The 19,162-nt window shown below is 44.3% G+C and overlaps 2 protein-coding genes across 2 annotated transcripts; both read left to right on the forward strand.

The window, feature by feature from the left end:
• The first annotated feature begins 591 nt into the window (after nucleotides 1–591).
• LOC100828818 (protein HVA22) lies at nucleotides 592–1,988 on the forward strand. The gene is made up of 5 exons (XM_003574557.3): nucleotides 592–808; nucleotides 924–950; nucleotides 1,055–1,177; nucleotides 1,344–1,509; nucleotides 1,608–1,988. Exons 1-5 carry the CDS (start codon nucleotides 762–764, stop codon nucleotides 1,635–1,637), a joined length of 393 nt encoding a protein of 130 aa, XP_003574605.1. The 5' UTR covers nucleotides 592–761; the 3' UTR covers nucleotides 1,638–1,988.
• A 1,502-nt stretch (nucleotides 1,989–3,490) lies between these two features.
• On the forward strand, nucleotides 3,491–5,211 carry LOC100829119 (STOREKEEPER protein). The gene has a single exon (XM_003574558.4). It carries the CDS (start codon nucleotides 3,602–3,604, stop codon nucleotides 4,898–4,900), a length of 1,299 nt encoding a protein of 432 aa, XP_003574606.1. The 5' UTR covers nucleotides 3,491–3,601; the 3' UTR covers nucleotides 4,901–5,211.
• Nucleotides 5,212–19,162: the final 13,951 nt, after the last annotated feature.

The raw sequence follows: 19,162 nt of genomic DNA on the forward strand, positions 1-19,162 counted from the left end.
AGTACTCTAAAAATATTTATAATTTATTATAATTTGTCTCGCAAAGGTAGGATGCAAATAACAACTCGTGTTTCAATAGTGACTTAGTTGTTACTTAGTTCTTGGTATGAGTGTGGCAGCAGTTTCTCCGGAACCAAACCACTGCTTCGTCTTCTCTTTTCTTTTTCTTCCACGTCATCAAAATCTAACATGTCACCCAAAGTAACAGCTGAGTCAAGAGATGCCCTAAACGCATCGAAAATCCTCGCCATGTCCAGGAAGCCATCGGGACGCGTGGGGGCACACGAGGCCGTCGGCCTTTCTCCTGAAAAAAAAAAAAAAGGAGCCCGTCGGCTTGATCTTTGCACGTGGCCACATGCCGCCACGCGGCTTTGGCAGCAGCAAGCCTCACTCACGGCCAGGACAGGAAAGCCAAGAAGCTCCCTCGCATGCAAAGCGAGGTGCGACCACGTAAAGCCATGGATCCCAGCACGCGCGTGACATCTCGGAAGCCTTGTCGGGTCGGGCAATCTCTCGAAACCCCAGGACGCCACGTACACGTCAAGCACCTGATGCCATTCCCCCTTCCCGTTTTATATAAGCTCATCCCTACCTATGCTTCTCCCTCTTCCTACTGAATCTTCGCGTGTGTCCCATCCATCGATCGAATAGCTTCTCTCCGAGGCCTCGTGTTTTTACAGCTTTATCTGACAGGACACTTGCTTCGTTTGATCTCGTGTGGAGTCGGGTTGATCGAGGACGGTTAATCGGGACGGAGAGAAATGGGCAAATCATGGGCGCTCCTCACCCACCTCCACTCCGTCGCCGGGTATCCATCTCCCTTGCAATTCATTGTTTCTTGATGAAGTTTCAAAACATCTTTTTTTTGTTGCGACTTGCGAGAGAGCAATTCATGTCTGATAAGTGATAACATGATACTGCAGGCCAAGCATTACGCTGCTGTACCCTCTGTAAGTGCACACACGAACTGCTCCTGATTAATTAGCCTTGTTCGATCGTTTCTAGCGCAACTTTCTACGGGCAATTATCGTGCGACCCTGTTGGATCTCTGCAGTTACGCGTCGGTCTGCGCGATGGAGAGCCCGTCCAAGGTGGATGACGAGCAGTGGCTGGCTTACTGGATACTCTACTCCTTCATCACCCTCCTGGAGTTGGTCGCCGAGCCCGTCCTCTACTGGTAACTAACCAACGAATCTTCCTGCCGCTGCTTCCGAACTCGCTCCATTGTTCGCTGTTTCAACGTTCAAACTTCCGGCTCAAGAGTCAAGATGAGCTGATTCGTATTTGGTAATTTGCCGCTGGAACTCTGTTCTTTCCTTGACGCCTCGTGCTGTGGGATGCAGGATACCGGTGTGGTACCCGGTGAAGCTGCTGTTCGTGGCGTGGCTGGCGCTACCGCAGTTCAAGGGCGCGTCCTTCATCTACGAGAAGCTCGTCAGGGAGCAGCTCAGGAAGTACCGCGGCAGGGCGCGCAGAGGCGACGCCGACCACAAGGTGCACATCGCCAAGGTACTTCACAACACCCAATTCTGTAAAAATTTGTCATGCGTCTTGAGTTCTTGCTGTTTCTGATGTTCCCTGTCCGGGAAACTCAAACAAAAATGCAGGCTGAGGCCAACCATGGTCATGTGCATTGAGGAAGAGGGACCTGCTGATGGATGATCCAGGAGACCAGGATGTGTAACCTACTTTTGTGCAGGATCGTTAAGTTGACTAGTACTAGCTAGGTGTATCACTGTTCGAACCTGTTGTTTCATTTCCTGTGGAGATGGAACAGGGGCGACAGCCCTGTTGCCTGTTGGTCTAAAAACACAAGCCTAGCTAGGTGTACCATGTATCTGAAATGTGTCTTGAGACTTGCAGTTTAAATCAAACGCTTCGTATTGTAAGAGTTATAGTTAATCAAACCCTTCTGATTGTAAGCACGTCGAGAAGGATGATACCACATGCATGCGTGCTCAACTAATTCGGGACCGTCATCTTTGGTAGTTTTGAGTTTCATTTGGTGCTTGTTTTTGTTTTCGGAACAGAGGCAAATCGAGTTTCTGTTTTGAGGTTCTCTTGGGAGTTGTTGAGACGGTTCTTGAACAATTGTACATTAATCGGTTTATAGGTTTATAAATGGTTTTAGGAAAGTCAACATGTACATGTGGAAAAGCAGTATATTCCTTCAAAAATTCATTAAGAAAACATTCTGTTTGTGTGAGCTGAAAAGGCACAATGGACACTGCTAACCTCCGTTCCTAATGTGATATTTATTTTTAAATATACAAGATAGTCGTAAGTAAAACTTGTTAAAGTTAGACCAAAGTTATAAAAATCCACCAACATTTATAATTTTATATTATATATGAACTGATATAGAGTTATATCTGTGGATAGATTTTTTTTGAAAGATTTATTTAATTAGAACAGAATTGGAACATTTATTCAGGTACGAATTGAAAAATGTCAGCCCAAAAGTTTTTCTAGAAAATTTGTGTTGTGCTCATTAACTAAGTCATATCTATTTTGTTTAAGTTATTTTAAAATCTGACATCTTGAATTGGCACCATACTATTAGGACGCCGATTTTTTTTTCTGTTCTGTAATTAGTTTTGACCTACTTAAAGCTAAGTTATGACTTAATTTTTTTGCGGCAATAGATGATGCAGAGCGACGTCAAATCGCACAATATCAGCACCAAACTCAGAAAGAAACATATATGTCATAGAAATTTCAAAAAGAAAAGCAACACATATATTTAAAATTTAGTTGTCATAAAAGCAACATGATCTCACAAAAAAAATAAGACGAGATATATAATTAGTCACAAATTCTAAAAGAAAAGTAACATGATGTTTAAAAATTAGTTGTCATAATGGCACCATGACTTCACAAAGAAAATAAGTATATAACACGTGAAATAAACCATTACAACATGATCAAATAACAGAACTGCTACCTTTGTGACAATTGTTTTGGCAAAATATGTTGGTATGACCAAATATACCGCGCATATGTAATAGATACATCGATGAATTGGTTTTGATCTGGATTTTTTTTAGTATGCAACCTCAAACACTTTCTTTCTCTCTTCACAATCTTATCTCTCTGATCTTCCTCTTTCTCCTCTATCCATCTTTCTTTCTGGTGTTTGAACCCTCAATATGGTTGCCTGTCAGCGAGTCTCTCGCTCTACTAATGCTATAGTATAACCAGCCATAATACACGCAAACTTGGATGAGATGAGTATAGAGAAGGTGAATTGGTCTTCCAAAAGAAAAAAAAAGCAATGGAAAGTTGAACATTTGTGAAGATCGGTATGCATTTTAAGAAATGGCAACGGCAACTTGTTCATCAAAAACTCCACAGAAAAATTCGGAAAGACTAATAAAATCTCATATGTTTTGGACGTATTCAAAGTTTCAAACGGTCCTACTAGTAAAGTTGTTTCGGTCCTGTGCGGTGGGTTGAGTTTGCGAGGAACTGCACGGCCGCCCGCTCGGACCTTCCAAGTTCCAACCCAACTCTGCTTCAATAGGGACGGCAGCAGCGGCGAGCAATCTCACGGCGCAGACCATTCAAACCCCCCAAACCCTAACTCTCATTCCCCACCACCATGGCCCCGAAGCGCCCGGCCGCCTCCTCCCCCGCCGCGTCGGGCTCGGCCTCCGACGGCGAGGCCGACCCGCCGCACCACGACCACCACTCCCCGTCTCCCTCCCCCTCTCCCTCTCCCTCACCCTCCCCATCCCGCTCCCGATCCAAGACCCCTCCACCCAACCTCCACCCCGCCGCCGCCGCGCTCTCCTCCACCCCCATCTCCGCCGCCATCGAACGCGCGGCTGCCTCTGCCTCCGCCTCCGAGTCCGAAGGCCGCCTCCCCTCCCCGAGGCGCAGCCACGAGCGCTCCCCCCGCCTCCACTCCGACTCCGACAACTCCGCCGCCGCTTCCGATGAAGACAACCATACGCCGCCGCGTCGCTCGGCGCCCCGCTCCTCCCTCATTGATCCCTCCGACGTCAGGCCCATCAGCTCCCGCCCCATGGACAGCGCCGCCCGCCGCGCCTCCCAGCGGCGCTCCAAGCGCCCTCGCAACACCCTGCTCGCCCTCCCCCGCAGCTCCGTGCTCTCCCTGGACAGGCACAAGCGGCCGCCGCGGGTTTGGAGCCCCCAAGACGAGATCACCATACTGCGCTCCCTCATCTCCTACCGCGCCAAGAAAGGTGTGCTCCCCGCATCCAACCAGGAGACAGGCAAGCTGCACGACCAGATTCGTGGGAAGCTGAATGCTGAGGCGTCTACTACCCAGCTTACTGATAAGATCCGGCGGCTCAAGCACAAGTTCCGTTTGCTTGTGGACCGTGCCAAGGAGGGACGAGAGCCAGAATTGCCAACCACGCATGACCGTGATCTCTACGAACTCGGCAAGAAAGTGTGGGGGGTAAAGACTGGTGGTGCTGGTAGTGGCGGAGGAGGTGCTTATGAGAATAATGAGGTTGCTGAGAGCGATGAGGAGCAAAGGAGTGGAGAGAGTGACGAGGATATGGAAGGTGATTGGGACGACCAGGACCGCAGCAACAATAGGAGGCCAAAGGCGGTTCCTGTCTCAAATGGGATTGTGAATGCCATTGCAATTGGAGGTAGGACTAGGCATGGAAACAGCAGTGGGAAGGGTGTTGTAGCAAAGGGGAAGGACATGTACCCATACCTGTGGGAGGCCGTTGATGAGCTATCCAAGGAGCACCCAAGTGGAACGGTGTTCAGGAAGGCCTTTGATGTGCTGGAAGGGCCAAGGGCACTGGCGATGGAGGAGAAGCTAGAGAAATTCAAGCATTCAGAGATCAGGCAGCAGCTGCGTAGGATGGACTTGATGAAGGAGACGGTGAAGATGGTGCTTGATGCACTGGAGGGTTAACTGAGTAGGTTGAAATTACATACCATTGGATTTGGATGCATGGCCAGGTGAGTATGTTGCTCAAAAAGGGTGATAACGACATAATGTGTCTTTCCAGTTCCTAGTTTAGTCTCAATCTGATGTTTTTGGTATAGATCTTCGGTTGCTTTAACTTCTGTGGTCAAGCCTATACTTGCCTCAACCAAATTTAGGTCTAGAGCAGGAAACATAGTCCTCTGAAACATTATGACCTATGTTGCTCAGATACTAATTTGTGTGATGTTCGTTCCATCATCGCCATATTTTTGGTTGTGCTTCTCACTGGTTCTATATTTTGCATAAGTGCTTCATTTTATTCCCATTTACATCTACTTATTATCTCAGTAGGAATGGCGGTGCATTTAATCAAAGTGAGAATCTGGCTTCGCATTCACTAGTTAGGTTCTTGCGACATGGAGTTTTAATGCAATGTTTATGTAAATGACAATGTTGGAGTGGTCAGGATTGTCAGAAGTAATTTGGTACCTTCAATGTAGTTGTTCACCACTGATTGAGCACCATTTGGTAGCTTAAGCAAGCAGGTTTATCACTAAAGTGTTGACTGGACCTTTGGCACCAAACTCAATGCTTATGTGCATGATGTTGGTATGCTCAAAGTCTCAATCTAACTTGTAGAAATTGCAGATCGTCTTGCATGATGACTATGCATTGGTATTTCTTTTCTCACTTGCTAATGATCCCAGTAGGTGTGCAATGCTAGTCTCTCCCTCTGCTCTTCTAGTTGGTGGCATGCATCAATTCATCTCAGAATTATTAATGCCGATTGATGTTACCTTGTGTGCCTGATTTGCCTTCTGATGATTATGCTTGATGAAACTCAGTTGAATGTCACTAGAGTATATCATGACCAGAAAACAGAAAATGTCCCTTTGATGTGTTGCTAATCTGTCCTCAATCATTTTTGCCGTTGGGATGTAAAAGCAACTTCCAAGAGTGTCTATTCACCTCATCTGGGTTTAACTGTTTAAGTTGGACAGTGTCATATGCCTCCTTCCAATATGGTTTAGCTAGTTGTAGTAAAGCTACTGTTGAAAGCATCTGCCAAGCAAGTCCTGAATGCAATTTGTATATATGTTCTTGTTAGGGAGCTTTCTCTTTTTCAGGAAGGAGCTTTCTCTGGTAAGCAAAAGTATGTTGCCTGAAGTTAGGTGGGTCAGGGTGCGTTTGGATCCTAAGCAAAATTAGTTATAGCCTTGCTTAGCAAAGGTAGTCGTTTCGTAGAAAAATAAAAGCCAGCTTTTCCTAGCAAAGTAGCCAAGATGGGCTAGAAAATGCTTGCCCAGCCGGGAGACCCAATTTGGTTCTCCTCCAGCGGCAAGAAGCTGAGCCGTGAAGGTAACCGCTCCATTAACTATAGTCTTGTTCATCCTTAGCAAATTGCTAGGCAAGTGAACCAAATAATTTGCCTAGCCTGCATGCAGGTTGTACCGTTGTAGCCCGTCCTAGCTAGGAATTTCCTTGCCCAGCTAAGCTAGATCAGTTGAGAATCCAAACACACTCTCAATCACCCGTACTCTGAAGAGCACGCAAGCTTTGATAAATTATGAGCTTCAGTATTACATCCACCTGCTTTTCGTAGACAACGAATTCAAATTCTGCCTTTGTTGACACTGGACTTGAATCTTTTTTAGCTGTCTACAATCTCATTTGATCACTGATAAAAAAAGGCATTGATTCCACATCGTGACGTTTTGAATCGCCTCCAAACCTCCAAGAGGCAAATGCTGCAAACGTTCTGAACTACTTCAGTCCCTTTTCCCCCATCTCCTGAGCTAGGCAAAGTGCCTCACTAGAACAAAGTATATTTTGAATGGGCCTCCGAACAAGCACAAACCTTCTGAATTATGTTTACGAATACCACTATACCAGGCATGACACATTTTGCCACAGCGACAACTCAAGACTATTTGAAGCAATATGCGAGATATAAAAGAGGCTATGAGGCCACGTCGTTCTCAGCTTTGGCCCAGGATTACCTGGGCTCGAGCCCATTGTCCCTAGTACCCGTCAATTCTCTGACATCTTTTGAAGAGAAAAAAAAATCTACCACATGAGTGAGCTTTTTTTTTTCTTTTTAGGATATGTGTTATGTTCTGTTTTTTCTTTTTAAATGACAATGCCCAACACTAGGGTCTACGCCCCTACTGAATTTCATCAATTTCGGGGAAACTAGCACCAGGCCGGTGCTTGCCAAGGATTTGAAAACAGAGCAAATATCACAGAACACTAACGGGTAGCGGCTCTAGTATAAGAAAGCCACGAAAAAAAATGTTTAGGGGAATGTTTCTTTTTTGTTTGTTGCCTGTGGCAAACCAAGATCTTGGAGTGAACTTGGGTTAGCATTTGATTTGCTAATTCGCTACCAACCAAAATAATGTCAGCAAACCTTACTCACGAAATATGGACCAAATGTCTACAGACGTTTCCAAACCTGCAAACCGTACAAGCCCTGCCCCCTGTAGGATGTAGCCAACCTTTACTAGCTTCACGATTTGACCATCCTAAGTTCCTAACCATTATGAAATGCTTGGTGTTACTGCCGCAGCCGTAACGGGGCTGGTGAAGCGTTTGGATAAGTAAAACCAAGGCGAGGCGGTCCAAGGAGAATGGTTCCGGCCATAACATGCACTCCAGAAATTCGCAGCATTTGGCCGGGCAAGTGGCGCCGAAGCTCCCAACTACTGGTGCTAACGAAGTAGTAATTTTCCACGGAGCCGCGAAGGATGCGCGCGGCTAGCCGCTCCCGGGTCACTTTGCCCCTTGAAACCTCCTTTCCGGTGAGATGGATGCACTGCAAAACCTCCTTGCCGCATGACATTGCCGCCTGCCTACGACGACTTCCTTCGTTGTCGGATTGGATTGGACTGTATATTGTATACCACGCACGTACGGAATGGTTGCTATCCCCAGAACCATTTCTACTTGCGTAATGGACCGTACATTCGATGAGAAGGTCAAATCTCAGATGGGCCGTCAGCATGACTGACACTGGGGTCTGGGAAAAGGAGGATCTTTTGTTTCACAGCATCAGCACGGCAGTACGGAGTAGTTTTCATAAACCACATTTCTACACAACAGGCTGGTAAATGAAAAACTGTCACTATATCTTGGCTTCACGGTTCGGAAAGGATGCGCGCGGCAAGACGCTCGCACAGCATTTTGGCCCTTGAAACCTTTCTCCAGACGAGACGACAAAACCGCTGGCTGCTGCCTAACTACGACAACACGCTCAGTTGTCAGATCAAACCCTGACACGGAATGCTCACTAGTTGTATTTTAATTGTCCAAATGTCAAAACCATTGCTTGCGTAGTGGACCGTAGTACCGCTTGTAGTATATACTAGTCATGGAAAGGTGAATCTGATTGGCAGCTGCATTTCCGGAGATTCTGGATCCCCAAAGTCAGACCAGATTGAGCAGAGCTGCATTTCCCGAGCAATCTGAATCCCAAATCACAAAAACCGAGAGCTGATCAAGACATGCATATACAAACCAATCAGATGGCTGACACATGCAATGATTAGTTCTAGCCATCACACATGTCTGCCAATCGTTCTCTCGCAGCATTTAGAGCAACAATGCTATTTCATGGAATGTAGTGAGTGGCGTATGCATGCTTGGCATCCAAAGATGGATGGATGCGGCTGCGTGCCCTTTCAGGCCTCCTTTCCGGTGAACTGAAAATGGAGCTCTCCATTTGTTATAACCTACAAGTTGCTTCCATTCTAGTTAATGTAGCCACGATTTTTAGTATGCATCGACAGGTTCAACCCACCACTGATGGTTACATGCCAAAATACTACTATTAGCTCACAAAATATCATCTCGAAACGTGTTGAGTTCTGTGTACGACAGATGCAGACAGTGACTGATGCGAATTCTGGTGCCATTAGCCATGTCTTATGTGTCACTTTTGCACTAAATAAATGACATGATCATCCATGATAATGGTAAGTTTACTTCTTTTAACAGAACTGTTGCGTTCATCGAAATATCTTAGCTGGCGAAAAAAAATATAGCATTCCTCTACCGATGTCAATGAAAGTTTCAGAAGGAACAAAACAAGAACTGCACGGACCGTACAAACACACGTCAGAATGGCGAAGGTTTCAAACGAGATATGTAAATGCATGAATTCGGTAGAAGTATATCGTCACTGCCTCACTGGTTTATGTATTCAACGCAAACAGTCGATGTCTGAACTGCTATCTCTAGAAAGTCAGCTGGCAGACAGATGTGCCTTGTCTGTAATCCCCAAAGAAATATGTGTACTGTCTGTTCGACTACGAGGAACTGATCTGTAGTCTATACTATGTACGTAGATGTCATTATCTCGTACACCTAAGTATGAGGGGATTTGATAAAGTCCACAACATAACACGTACGTATGGATAACACTGTATTTTGTATCACCTTGATGCATTAATAAAGTACATGTTGTCTACAAAAGTTAGCGCTTTAGAAATTAGCATTGGATGTCTCGCTGAGACGCTGACAATGTAGTACTCGGGGTTAGAAGTAGCAATCAAAACATTACAGTAGAAGACAGTACAGTGCTAAATATCGGGGTAAAGTTTTCAAATTAAATGACTATGAGGCAGAGTAACTGAAACAAATTGCTCGTAGAAGTCAAATTTATGTATCCATATATGGTACTGCGTCTTTTAATCAAGTTAATCATGATAAGCAACTGAAAGATCCCTTATGATTTAAAAGTGCACCATTGACTCACCCTTTAATTCATCACGGAATTACTAATACAATTCACAATAGAAAAACTTCTCCTGATCTGACTTTGAGTTCTGACTTTTACTTGTAGGGTTTGATACTGCCTTCAGAAACAATGCTGTAGTGTTTCCGTACCACCATTTTACAACTTCTCAAATCCAAGACTAGTAACACAACATACATTTATCCACAGCTTGATCATACAAGTGTACAGCTAGCCAGAAACTTAAATATAGAAGAAATATTTTTTCTTTTCTTTCAACTACTGGTAAAGTATAAGTTTGGTTCTTTGATCGAGTGTCAAAACTATATAGATTTCGTTTTTTCCATGCTGAGAGCGTTTTGACAATGACGTGGCTTGTGGCTGTCACTTTGCACATATGGTGACCCAGTTAGCACCAGAAATTTATGAAAAAAAGAAGTGGTGAAAATAGCATAGATATAATAAAGAAATAATTAAGACCTTGTTTGGAAAACTTAAACTAACTGGAGGAAAAAGTGGGAAGAATACTAAATTTTCTAAAAATCTAAAAAAAAGTATGAAATCATAGTTTCTTTGGGAAGAAAAATCAACATGTATAAAGTCTAAAGTAAAATAAAAATATGGGAAAGCCATGAATTCAGTAATATGAGGGTTATTCCTGAAAACTTAAAAATGAGAATGATAAAAAAATGTAGAGAGAAGAAACCTTCTGAAATTTTACCAAATGTCATGGTCTCTTTGGAATATTTGTGAAATTGTTCACTTTAAATTTTCTAGAATCCTGAGTAACTTATATAAATATTTATATTTCGCTAAAAGTGAGACTTTAATTCTATTCCAAAATTTTATAGATTTTTGAAAAAACAAATCTACTGCCACCTGTGGAAACCACTGTCCATGTCATGGTCAGGTACTTTGAGCAAGGGACCAAATCTACATTGTATTGACCCCAAGCGCGTGGAAAAAAGTATCTAGAATACAGTTCCAATATCAAACTTATTTTGGCAATAGTTGAGGGACAAAAATTATTTTATTTTCTTAAATATATTATATTGCTTACTACTGAATCACAGACCCAAAATTGCATGCTACTGAATCAAAAATTGCAGATTGAAAATTGTGCAATTATGGAGTGCTATATTTCTTATATAATAACATGTTATTGATAAAGTAGCGATGAGGATGGTTGGCTATTAATCCAAAGAAATAAAATGTGACACGCAAGAGAATCTCGAACTTATAAATGTTTATCTATTAAACATATTAGCCAAAAATTATAAAAAATGTCTTAATGATGCTAGCTAACTAGGATTCATGTATATCATACTTGGTAATCATTTTATTTCTACCCATTTTGTGCTTTTGGTCGTACCCAAGGCTGAGGTTAGCATCAACACTGTTTTGTAGGAGGCGTGTTAGCATCAGTGTAGCTAAGGAAGGCGACAAACAACATATGCATGATCTGGGTCCATGCCAAGAGAGCACTCGATCTGACACAGCAATTGGCTGACGTCCACGTCCGTTTTGAGACCACAAGGTCCACATGGAATGGAAGACGAAACCACATCGCTGCACTCGGATACGGAAAGTTCGCCGTCGACGATCAATTGGCAGTTTGGCACCGTACATCGCCCCTACACGCAGCACGCAAACTAAAAATCAAAGAGAAGAGCGAGATGGCACAGCTAAGCTGGCTATCTGTCCGAAGAAACAATAAAGATGGAGACACGGGTTTATATAGTGGACGGACAGCCGCCACGATGCATAACTACGTGCACAAAAATCTGTATTTTGTTATGGCTGAAGGAGATGTCAGGATAAGGTCAGCTGCCATATGAAAATTGAAGGATGGCATTCACTGACTTTTGGTTTTGAAATATTTGTCTGACCTTCAGAGTGTCGATCGCGGGCAGGATGATTCATATATGGAGTTAATATCCATTCTCTGTGCATAGACTGATAGAAAAAAGTTGATCATGGGCTACACGAATACATGCACGTATATATTTGAGCTGTTCTAGGACACCCTGAATTAATTTGGACCGTTCATTTTATTTGATCTAAGGGCTGAAATTAGTTGCTACTCTTTGCTACTCCGATTTTGATATATGGAGTATCAGCTCAACAAGATGGAGTATCCAAGTCAAGTGTAAAAACATAAACTAATACTCCGTTTAGTTCAGATGGAGTATTGGGTACCGCATAATCTGCCGTATATTTTCCCGTACACGGCGCGCGCAATGTATAATTAACCGCGGGCGCATGCAACAGGCTAGCTAGCTGCAGATCTCCGCCGGCACCGGGGTCATCGCGCAGTGATGTGCGAGCTATAGCAGCTGGACTCTGTACCAGCCAAATTTGCCCGCATTCGGGGGAGGCACCACACGAGCAGCTAGCTACTACCTCGCCGAGACTTGTACGGCGCATAGAGAAGGAAGCTACGGATCGGTCGCTCGAGAGACAGAGCCACTGGAAATTCGCCTGCCCCTTGGCTCTCGGCAGGGGGCGGAGCCGCGCGCGGATGTAGCGTGCATGGCGCCGGGGGGAGAGGTCGACCGCGCGCGACGCCACGGTTTTTTTTTCCTGCCGCGCGGCAGAAACAGAGGATAATACTTGGCCATTGCGCGTCCCATGCGCCAAGGTACCTCGCAGCCGACCGTGCATCGATCGGCTATTTCAGGGCCTCAGAATTGTAAAATTGCGGAGCCCCTTCGGCTGCGGCCAGTACTCCGATCGGGGCCGGTGGATCATTATTTCCATGTGAAAGTGTAAAATAAACAATTTTAACACTTGATTGATCACTCCATTTACATGCATGACTTGGCTCGGTATATATGCGGGCAAAATATGATAGTGGTGGGGTAGCGTTCCAAGGATACCCTTTTAGGACTGCTGGGATATACTACTCCGTAGTTCTTGTTTATCGCTTGGGGGTTAGTGATCATTTGGGCGTTAGTGGTTTTAGGTGAGATTTCTCCTTGTCTTTTTGCTCGCGCTTTCCTCAGTGGTGGAATTCATTGGACCGGGGGAGGTTGATTGGCTGCAAAGTTGAGATCAGTTGTGCGGTTGTGCCCCCGTTGGAGGATTTAAGAATAGCGTTTTATAGATTTACTCGTAGTTTAAGAACTCGCAGTCAAGATTTGGACGTCGGGCAGCGGACTTTTTTGGCTTTTCCTCCTTTAATCGCCGTCGATCTCGTGTTTCCTGCTTCGCGAAGTGCTTCAACTTCCTGATGTTGTCTCGGCTATTCGGTGGCCTTTGACGGCGTGAATGGGCAACATTTATTCGCAATCTTCGGGGTTGTCTTGCGGCAGAGTCTTGCAATGTCTCGGCAGAGTGAGGTCCTTCAATCATGCAAGGTACACTCGTTTTGACTTGTTTCGCTTCGATGGCCGTGGTGACGGCGGCTAAGTAGGCGTAGATGTTGTGTGTTTTGCGACGTCTCGGTGTCACGTGGCTCTTGGATGGCGTTGGTGTACTCCTCCAGCGTTGCATGTGTTCTTCTCTTGTGGCGATGGTCATCATGCAAGTCACCTCGGAGTAATATATTAAAACTTGTGATTTAGAGAAATTTATCCTTATATTTTTTGATTGAGGGAGCAGTGATTTAGAGAAGTCAAGTGATACATGGGCATATATAGGCCGCAAAAAAACTTGTAGATTTGTCTTCAGAAAGTATTCTACACGATCAGTCTTTTAATACTCCATTTGTTTCCAAATATCCGTATATTTGGCGTTATATTAAGTTAAACTTTGTCAACTTTGACCGACTTTGTATGAAACTATGAATAGCCACAAATATATGCAACACCAAACTAATATCATTAGACTACTATTAAGTATATTTTCATATTGCATTTGTTTGGTATTACATATGTTGCTATTTGTATCTATAAAATCAGTCAAAATTGATGACGTTTGACTTAGGACAACTCTAAATGTTAAGGCAACAAAGGGACTAATTTGTGCTACAATACCGTTTAGTTAGACAACCAACAAGCTACGGACAAAGACGTGATCTGGGGCTAGTGTGGATCATCCAAGACCACTGAGAAGAAAAAGGAGGTACTCCGTAGTGATTAAGATTATTATTTTCAAAAATATATGCGGGGTGCATCATCGATTAAAAAAGAAAAACTTCTTTCTGGCCACTAGTGGCGTTGTATTGCTGTTTCCGGCGTTGTAGTGATTAAGATCATTATCCTAATCAGTGGCGCTTATACAGATAATGTAACACGTCTAAAGTTAATATTAACACATTAGCTTTATACATCGATCGAAGCAGGGCCCATGCATGTCAAGATGGCTTTTGTTGAAACCAGTTGCCACGCGGGAGAGCAGATCGACGCAAAATTAATGGTTTCTGGAAGGAAAAATTAACAACATTGCAGAAGATGTTCGTGCGGCGTCAAGCAAAGAGTATACGTACAAATGTGAAATGTACAATGTACGTGCATAGTCAGTGAATATGATTTTTTTTCAAAAAAAATATATGGCGTTTCTTCAGTAGAGTATCATGAATCTACGAACACACATAAAAACACTAGCCAGATCATGTAAGTTCATCGGTCTGTCGGACACTTCAGTTCATTGTTTTGCTAGTACACAAGTATCTGCAGATCCGAACCAGATATATAGGCGAGATCCAGCAGGCCGATCTATATACAGAGATCGAGCATCCCAATTAGCTGATCAATGGACCTGTTCCAAACCGGCCCCGGCTTCTACTGTTCCCTCCGTTGCTAAATATTTATCGTGGTTTTAGTGCAAATTTGCACTAAAATCGAAGGATGTACTCCGTAGTCAACTGCACCGTGCTTATATACAGGTGTATCTGGCGCGTAGCTGGGAATGGAAATATCTTGTATATACGCATGGAATATCTGCGAAGGATCCAAGAATCTGCACAAGCTATACACCCTCCTAATTAAAAGCCAGCGATGGCTCTTGCCTCTTGGAGCTTTCAATTGGCATCGATATCCCAATGGCTGTTCGTACAGATGGCGCAACGGGATCATGTACGTGCGTGGAGTGCGCAGTCGGCGTGCATGAGCCGAGAGCGCTAGCCTATACTGAGCTCCCAACCAGCCATTAGACAATGGCGCCTCTTCACGTGCCTGCATATCCTACAGCTATAGCCAAGGTGATGAGCCTTTGCTCCGGTGTCCGGTGGCCAGATCGCAGCGCGCGGCCCTTCCGGTTTCTGAGGAGCCGCGACGCGCGCGGCCTTGAGCGTGGTGCGTGGCCGGGAATGGCAGGGGAACGTGCGTCACACACTCCATCGAGCGTCTGTGTTTGGTGGATCGGGACGGAGAGGCCAGAGAGTTCAGTACTCGATCGAAGCTAGCTTTGCCGTCGGATGGGAACGTGGTCTCGATCGATCGGCCGACCGGGCGCACGGCACTGCACGGGGGAGAGCGACCGGCCCGGCGGCCAGACAGAGATGGCTTTTCGGTGACGGCGACTTGCTTGGAATTAACCATCTCGCGCGTTGAGGATTTTGCTGTTGATTGTGATAGTAGATAGATCGAGACGTGTATGTACTTACGTAACAACTGGTAGCATATACTCTCACAGATTCATCCGTCGATTAACGAAATTAAAGAGGAGTGTTAGATCATCAGTCATCACAACTTCAGTCCTGTTGTTTCCCGGCCGCGAAAGTTTACTTCCTAACCTTAATTTGAATGTGAGTTGTTCCAACTCGACTCTAGTTTAGCTCAACTCAAGAATGAGTCAATGACTCAAATAAAACAAGCCGGGTTCCCAAAAAAAAAGAGCTGAGTATGAGCACCTCTAGACTCTCGTTGCTTAAATGAAAAAAAAATGCTATATGATGCAATAATTTGATCATGCGATATTTTTGTATTTCACATGCAAATGCACTTGCGGCAACTAGAAAATGAAAAAAAAAAAGTGTAACAAGTTGATTTCTAATCATTTGTTCCCTCTGATCCTAAATTCTCGACCCAAATTTGCCCAAATATGGATGTATTTATTCTTAAAAAACGTCTAAATACATGTAATATTTCGACAATAATTTAAGATCGGAGGGAGTATTTGACTCGAGTTTGGCTCAACATTGTTACAAGGCGAGGCGGCCTCTAGCTCAAATCGTCATTTTTCAATACGAGCTGAGTCGAGCTTAGTCTGTCTAGCTCAAACTCGACTTGTTCAAAGCCCTTAGGACATCTAAAAGCATAACATGTCAAATGGATATGTCATCCGTCTATTTGGCATGTGGACAAATACCACTTCCACCAAGGGATACATGTCCAATGTAAATGTCATCTGTCTACTTGCAAAGTGTCCACACATATGCCAAAAAAAAAATCTACATTGTCCGCAGCCAATTTGCTTATGTGGATTGTCCAGGGACAATGCTCAGACTTGTCAAACCAATGCCAAATTTGACACGAATATTCACATCCGCGGACAAATAAACGTATAGTTATTGATTTGGCAAGCCTCGTTAGGTTGCGGCACTAATTTGGCGAGTCCCTTTGGAAATGACCTCGGTGTGAATCGATGCTGCAATGGCATGGTGTGTCACATTTACTCAGAATTTACACGTCTCTTATGCTTTGTGTTGCGTGACACATTTATTACACAGGGGAGCGTGGAAAACTAGCAGCGCAGAGCAGGGGCCGGTCGAGCCCGGGCGTCCACGTCGCTGCATGCGTGCCCGGGGCGACTCTTGGGCGCGCGCCGAGGCCAACCGCGTCGCGTCGCGGCGAGCGGGTGCACGTGCGGCGAGGCCGCGCAGAGACCGTGTGGTGCCGTACTGCGCGCGACAGCTTAGCTAGATCAGAGGCTCTGCTTGCGCTCCGGGCGCCACTTCGCAGCGGGGGAGACCACCCTTCGATAGACAAGATCGCGGCTCGCCTCGACGCCTCCCCTGACCCGGGGAAGGGTATCCTACCCTGCGCTGCATACATCCAGTTGCCCGCCTGCCCGGCCGGGCACCACGCACCATTCTGCCGGTTTTAGCCGTCGGATCACGAGTAGAAAACTAGAGGCCCTGGAGTATCTAATTTGCTGCCGGTTTACCAGCAGCAAGCCGCGGGGATGCCGATCGGGATTGGATTCCCTTGCCGCGCCGGGGCACGTTAAAGAACTCCAGGTGGTTGTCACTTGTCAGTGATTCTAAAGTCTTTGGCGTCTTTTTTGGGATGTCAGCTGCCATGGGATGGGAATGGTTTGGGCTTGGAGCCTGGCTGCAAGCACTTATCAGGGCTGGCCGGCCGGCCCTGGCCAGAGATCTGAAAACTACTGATGTTGCGACTTGTCGTGCCGTGATTCGATGGAACTGATCGTGTGTCGAACTAAAATAGCGATCGCCTGTACGGGCTGTGCCTGAACACAAATCTACTGCTAACTAAAAAAAGAAATTTGAATGTCGTAACTGGGATCGATCGAAAGCAACCGGAGTGGATCTCAACATCGACATCTGTTTCCCTTTTTTGAAACTTACATCGACATCTGTGTGAATCAACACATAATTTAACGTCACAACAATAAAGCCAATGATTAGTGTAACTAAAGAGGCCTGATCTGGCCGATCAACTGGTCCGATCCATGTTAGATTTAAACATGCCCCCCCCCCCCCCCCCCCCCCTCTCGAAATACAAGGAGAAAACAAAACTGCCTATCTTCAATTCTTCACGTCAAAAGCTTTGCCATACCCACCCTTGCACTGTTGTTCCGTGATGCCAGATTCCCCTCCGAGTTCATTGGTCAGGGACGTGCCTACTTGCGGTGTCCTGGGTCCATGTTTTAAACAAATGATACCAAGAAGAGAAGGTCTCGGTGGGGGATTCCTTGACCATGAGAATGGCAATGAATCTATTGTCTGAAGTGGATCAAACAATTGGTTATCAATTCAGGTTGCCAGTCCACTTGCCCTCATTGCCATTTCAAGAAATTTAGGATATGCTACTCATTTTGTATCATGAAGACGGTGTATCCTCAGCTGGACTTAGCGAAGTGGTACAATAATAGAGGCACCCTGAAAATTCCCAGATCGTTGATATCAAAATGCACTTCATAACAGAAGATGTTTTGAGAGCAATAGCTCGATCGGGTGATAAACTAGCTGTTGTGCAGGCTGCTAGCCTAGGTTCTACTCTCCGTAGTCTTTCATATTATTTAGTAAAATGACAGGTTTCGAACTATTTTTTGAGGTCTTTCTTGTACAGTACAACTGTAATATCTGAACTCACGCACAAACACACGCCACACGCACACCACACTCACACATCCTACCTCTAGTGCGCAAGACATATTTACAACCTGCTACATGCATACTAAATTCCCAGAGTTAGCAGACTCTGGGTACGTTGCACTACCACTAAGGAACAAGCGCGAGAGAGACAGCGGAACAGGAGGGGATAAATTCCCGTATATCGTAATTGCACGTATATATTGATTGTGCAAGTTTTTATATCAATGCCTAGCTCAGTGTATTAGTGTTCATATCACTTACACTTCTTTTAGTAGTAAAATTGAGCGTCCACACCTTGGACAATTCGCATGTCAACAATGTAAAATCTTTTTCATTTAAAAAACTTCTATTTTTAAAAAATATCCTTCCCATTTCACATGCAATTTTTAGAATCGCGCATAAACTTTCACCTGCAATTTTTATAATCACGCATAAACTTTCATCTGCAATTTTTTAGAATCGCGCATAAATTTTCACCTGATATTTTTTAGAATCGTGCATAACATTTTCTCCTGTAATTTTTAGAATCGTGCATAAAGGTTCACCTGCAATTTTTAGAATCACACATAAACTTTCACCTGCAATTTTTAGAATCGCGCATAATATTTCATCTGCAATTGTTTAGAATCATGCATAAATTTTCACCTAATATTTTTTAGAATCGCGCATAAAAGTTCATCTGCAATTTTTAGTCGCACATAACCTTCACTTGCAATTTTTAGAATCACGCGTAACTTTCACCTGTAATTTTTAGAATGGCGCATAATATTTAACTTGTAATTTTAGAATCTCGCATAAAGTTTCACCCGCAGTTTTTAGAATCGCACATAAAGATTCACCTGCAGTTTTTAGAATCGCGCATAAAGTTTAACCTGCAATTTTTAAAATTTAATTGTTATTATTTATGTTGCCTTTTTCCTTTCTCCGTGACGTTGGTTGTGTCGTGCATGTGTGGTTTTGTCGGGATCGGTCATTTTTAAAATTTCAAGTTTTTAGCACCGTTTTAAGGTGAAGTGGTCAGTCGACGGAGAGGTAGGCATTCCCTTTTTTAATTTATTTGTTCAAATATTAAGAGCTTTGACTTGACAAAACTAAAACGTCTTGCTTATAATTTAGAACAGAGCGAGTAAATTTAAGCGTACCACATGACTAAGCTGATCAATGTGGCTTAACAAGCATACAATCCAATGTTTGAAGCTCTGAACTGAGATCAATGAATCTGAAGTAAGACAATTGGAACACATCCATGAGGCCATGAACACTCGTTAAATCAGTAAAAAAAAACACT

This window comes from Brachypodium distachyon, chromosome 3 (genome assembly GCF_000005505.3).
Source record: "Brachypodium distachyon strain Bd21 chromosome 3, Brachypodium_distachyon_v3.0, whole genome shotgun sequence".
NCBI lineage: Eukaryota > Viridiplantae > Streptophyta > Magnoliopsida > Poales > Poaceae > Brachypodium > Brachypodium distachyon.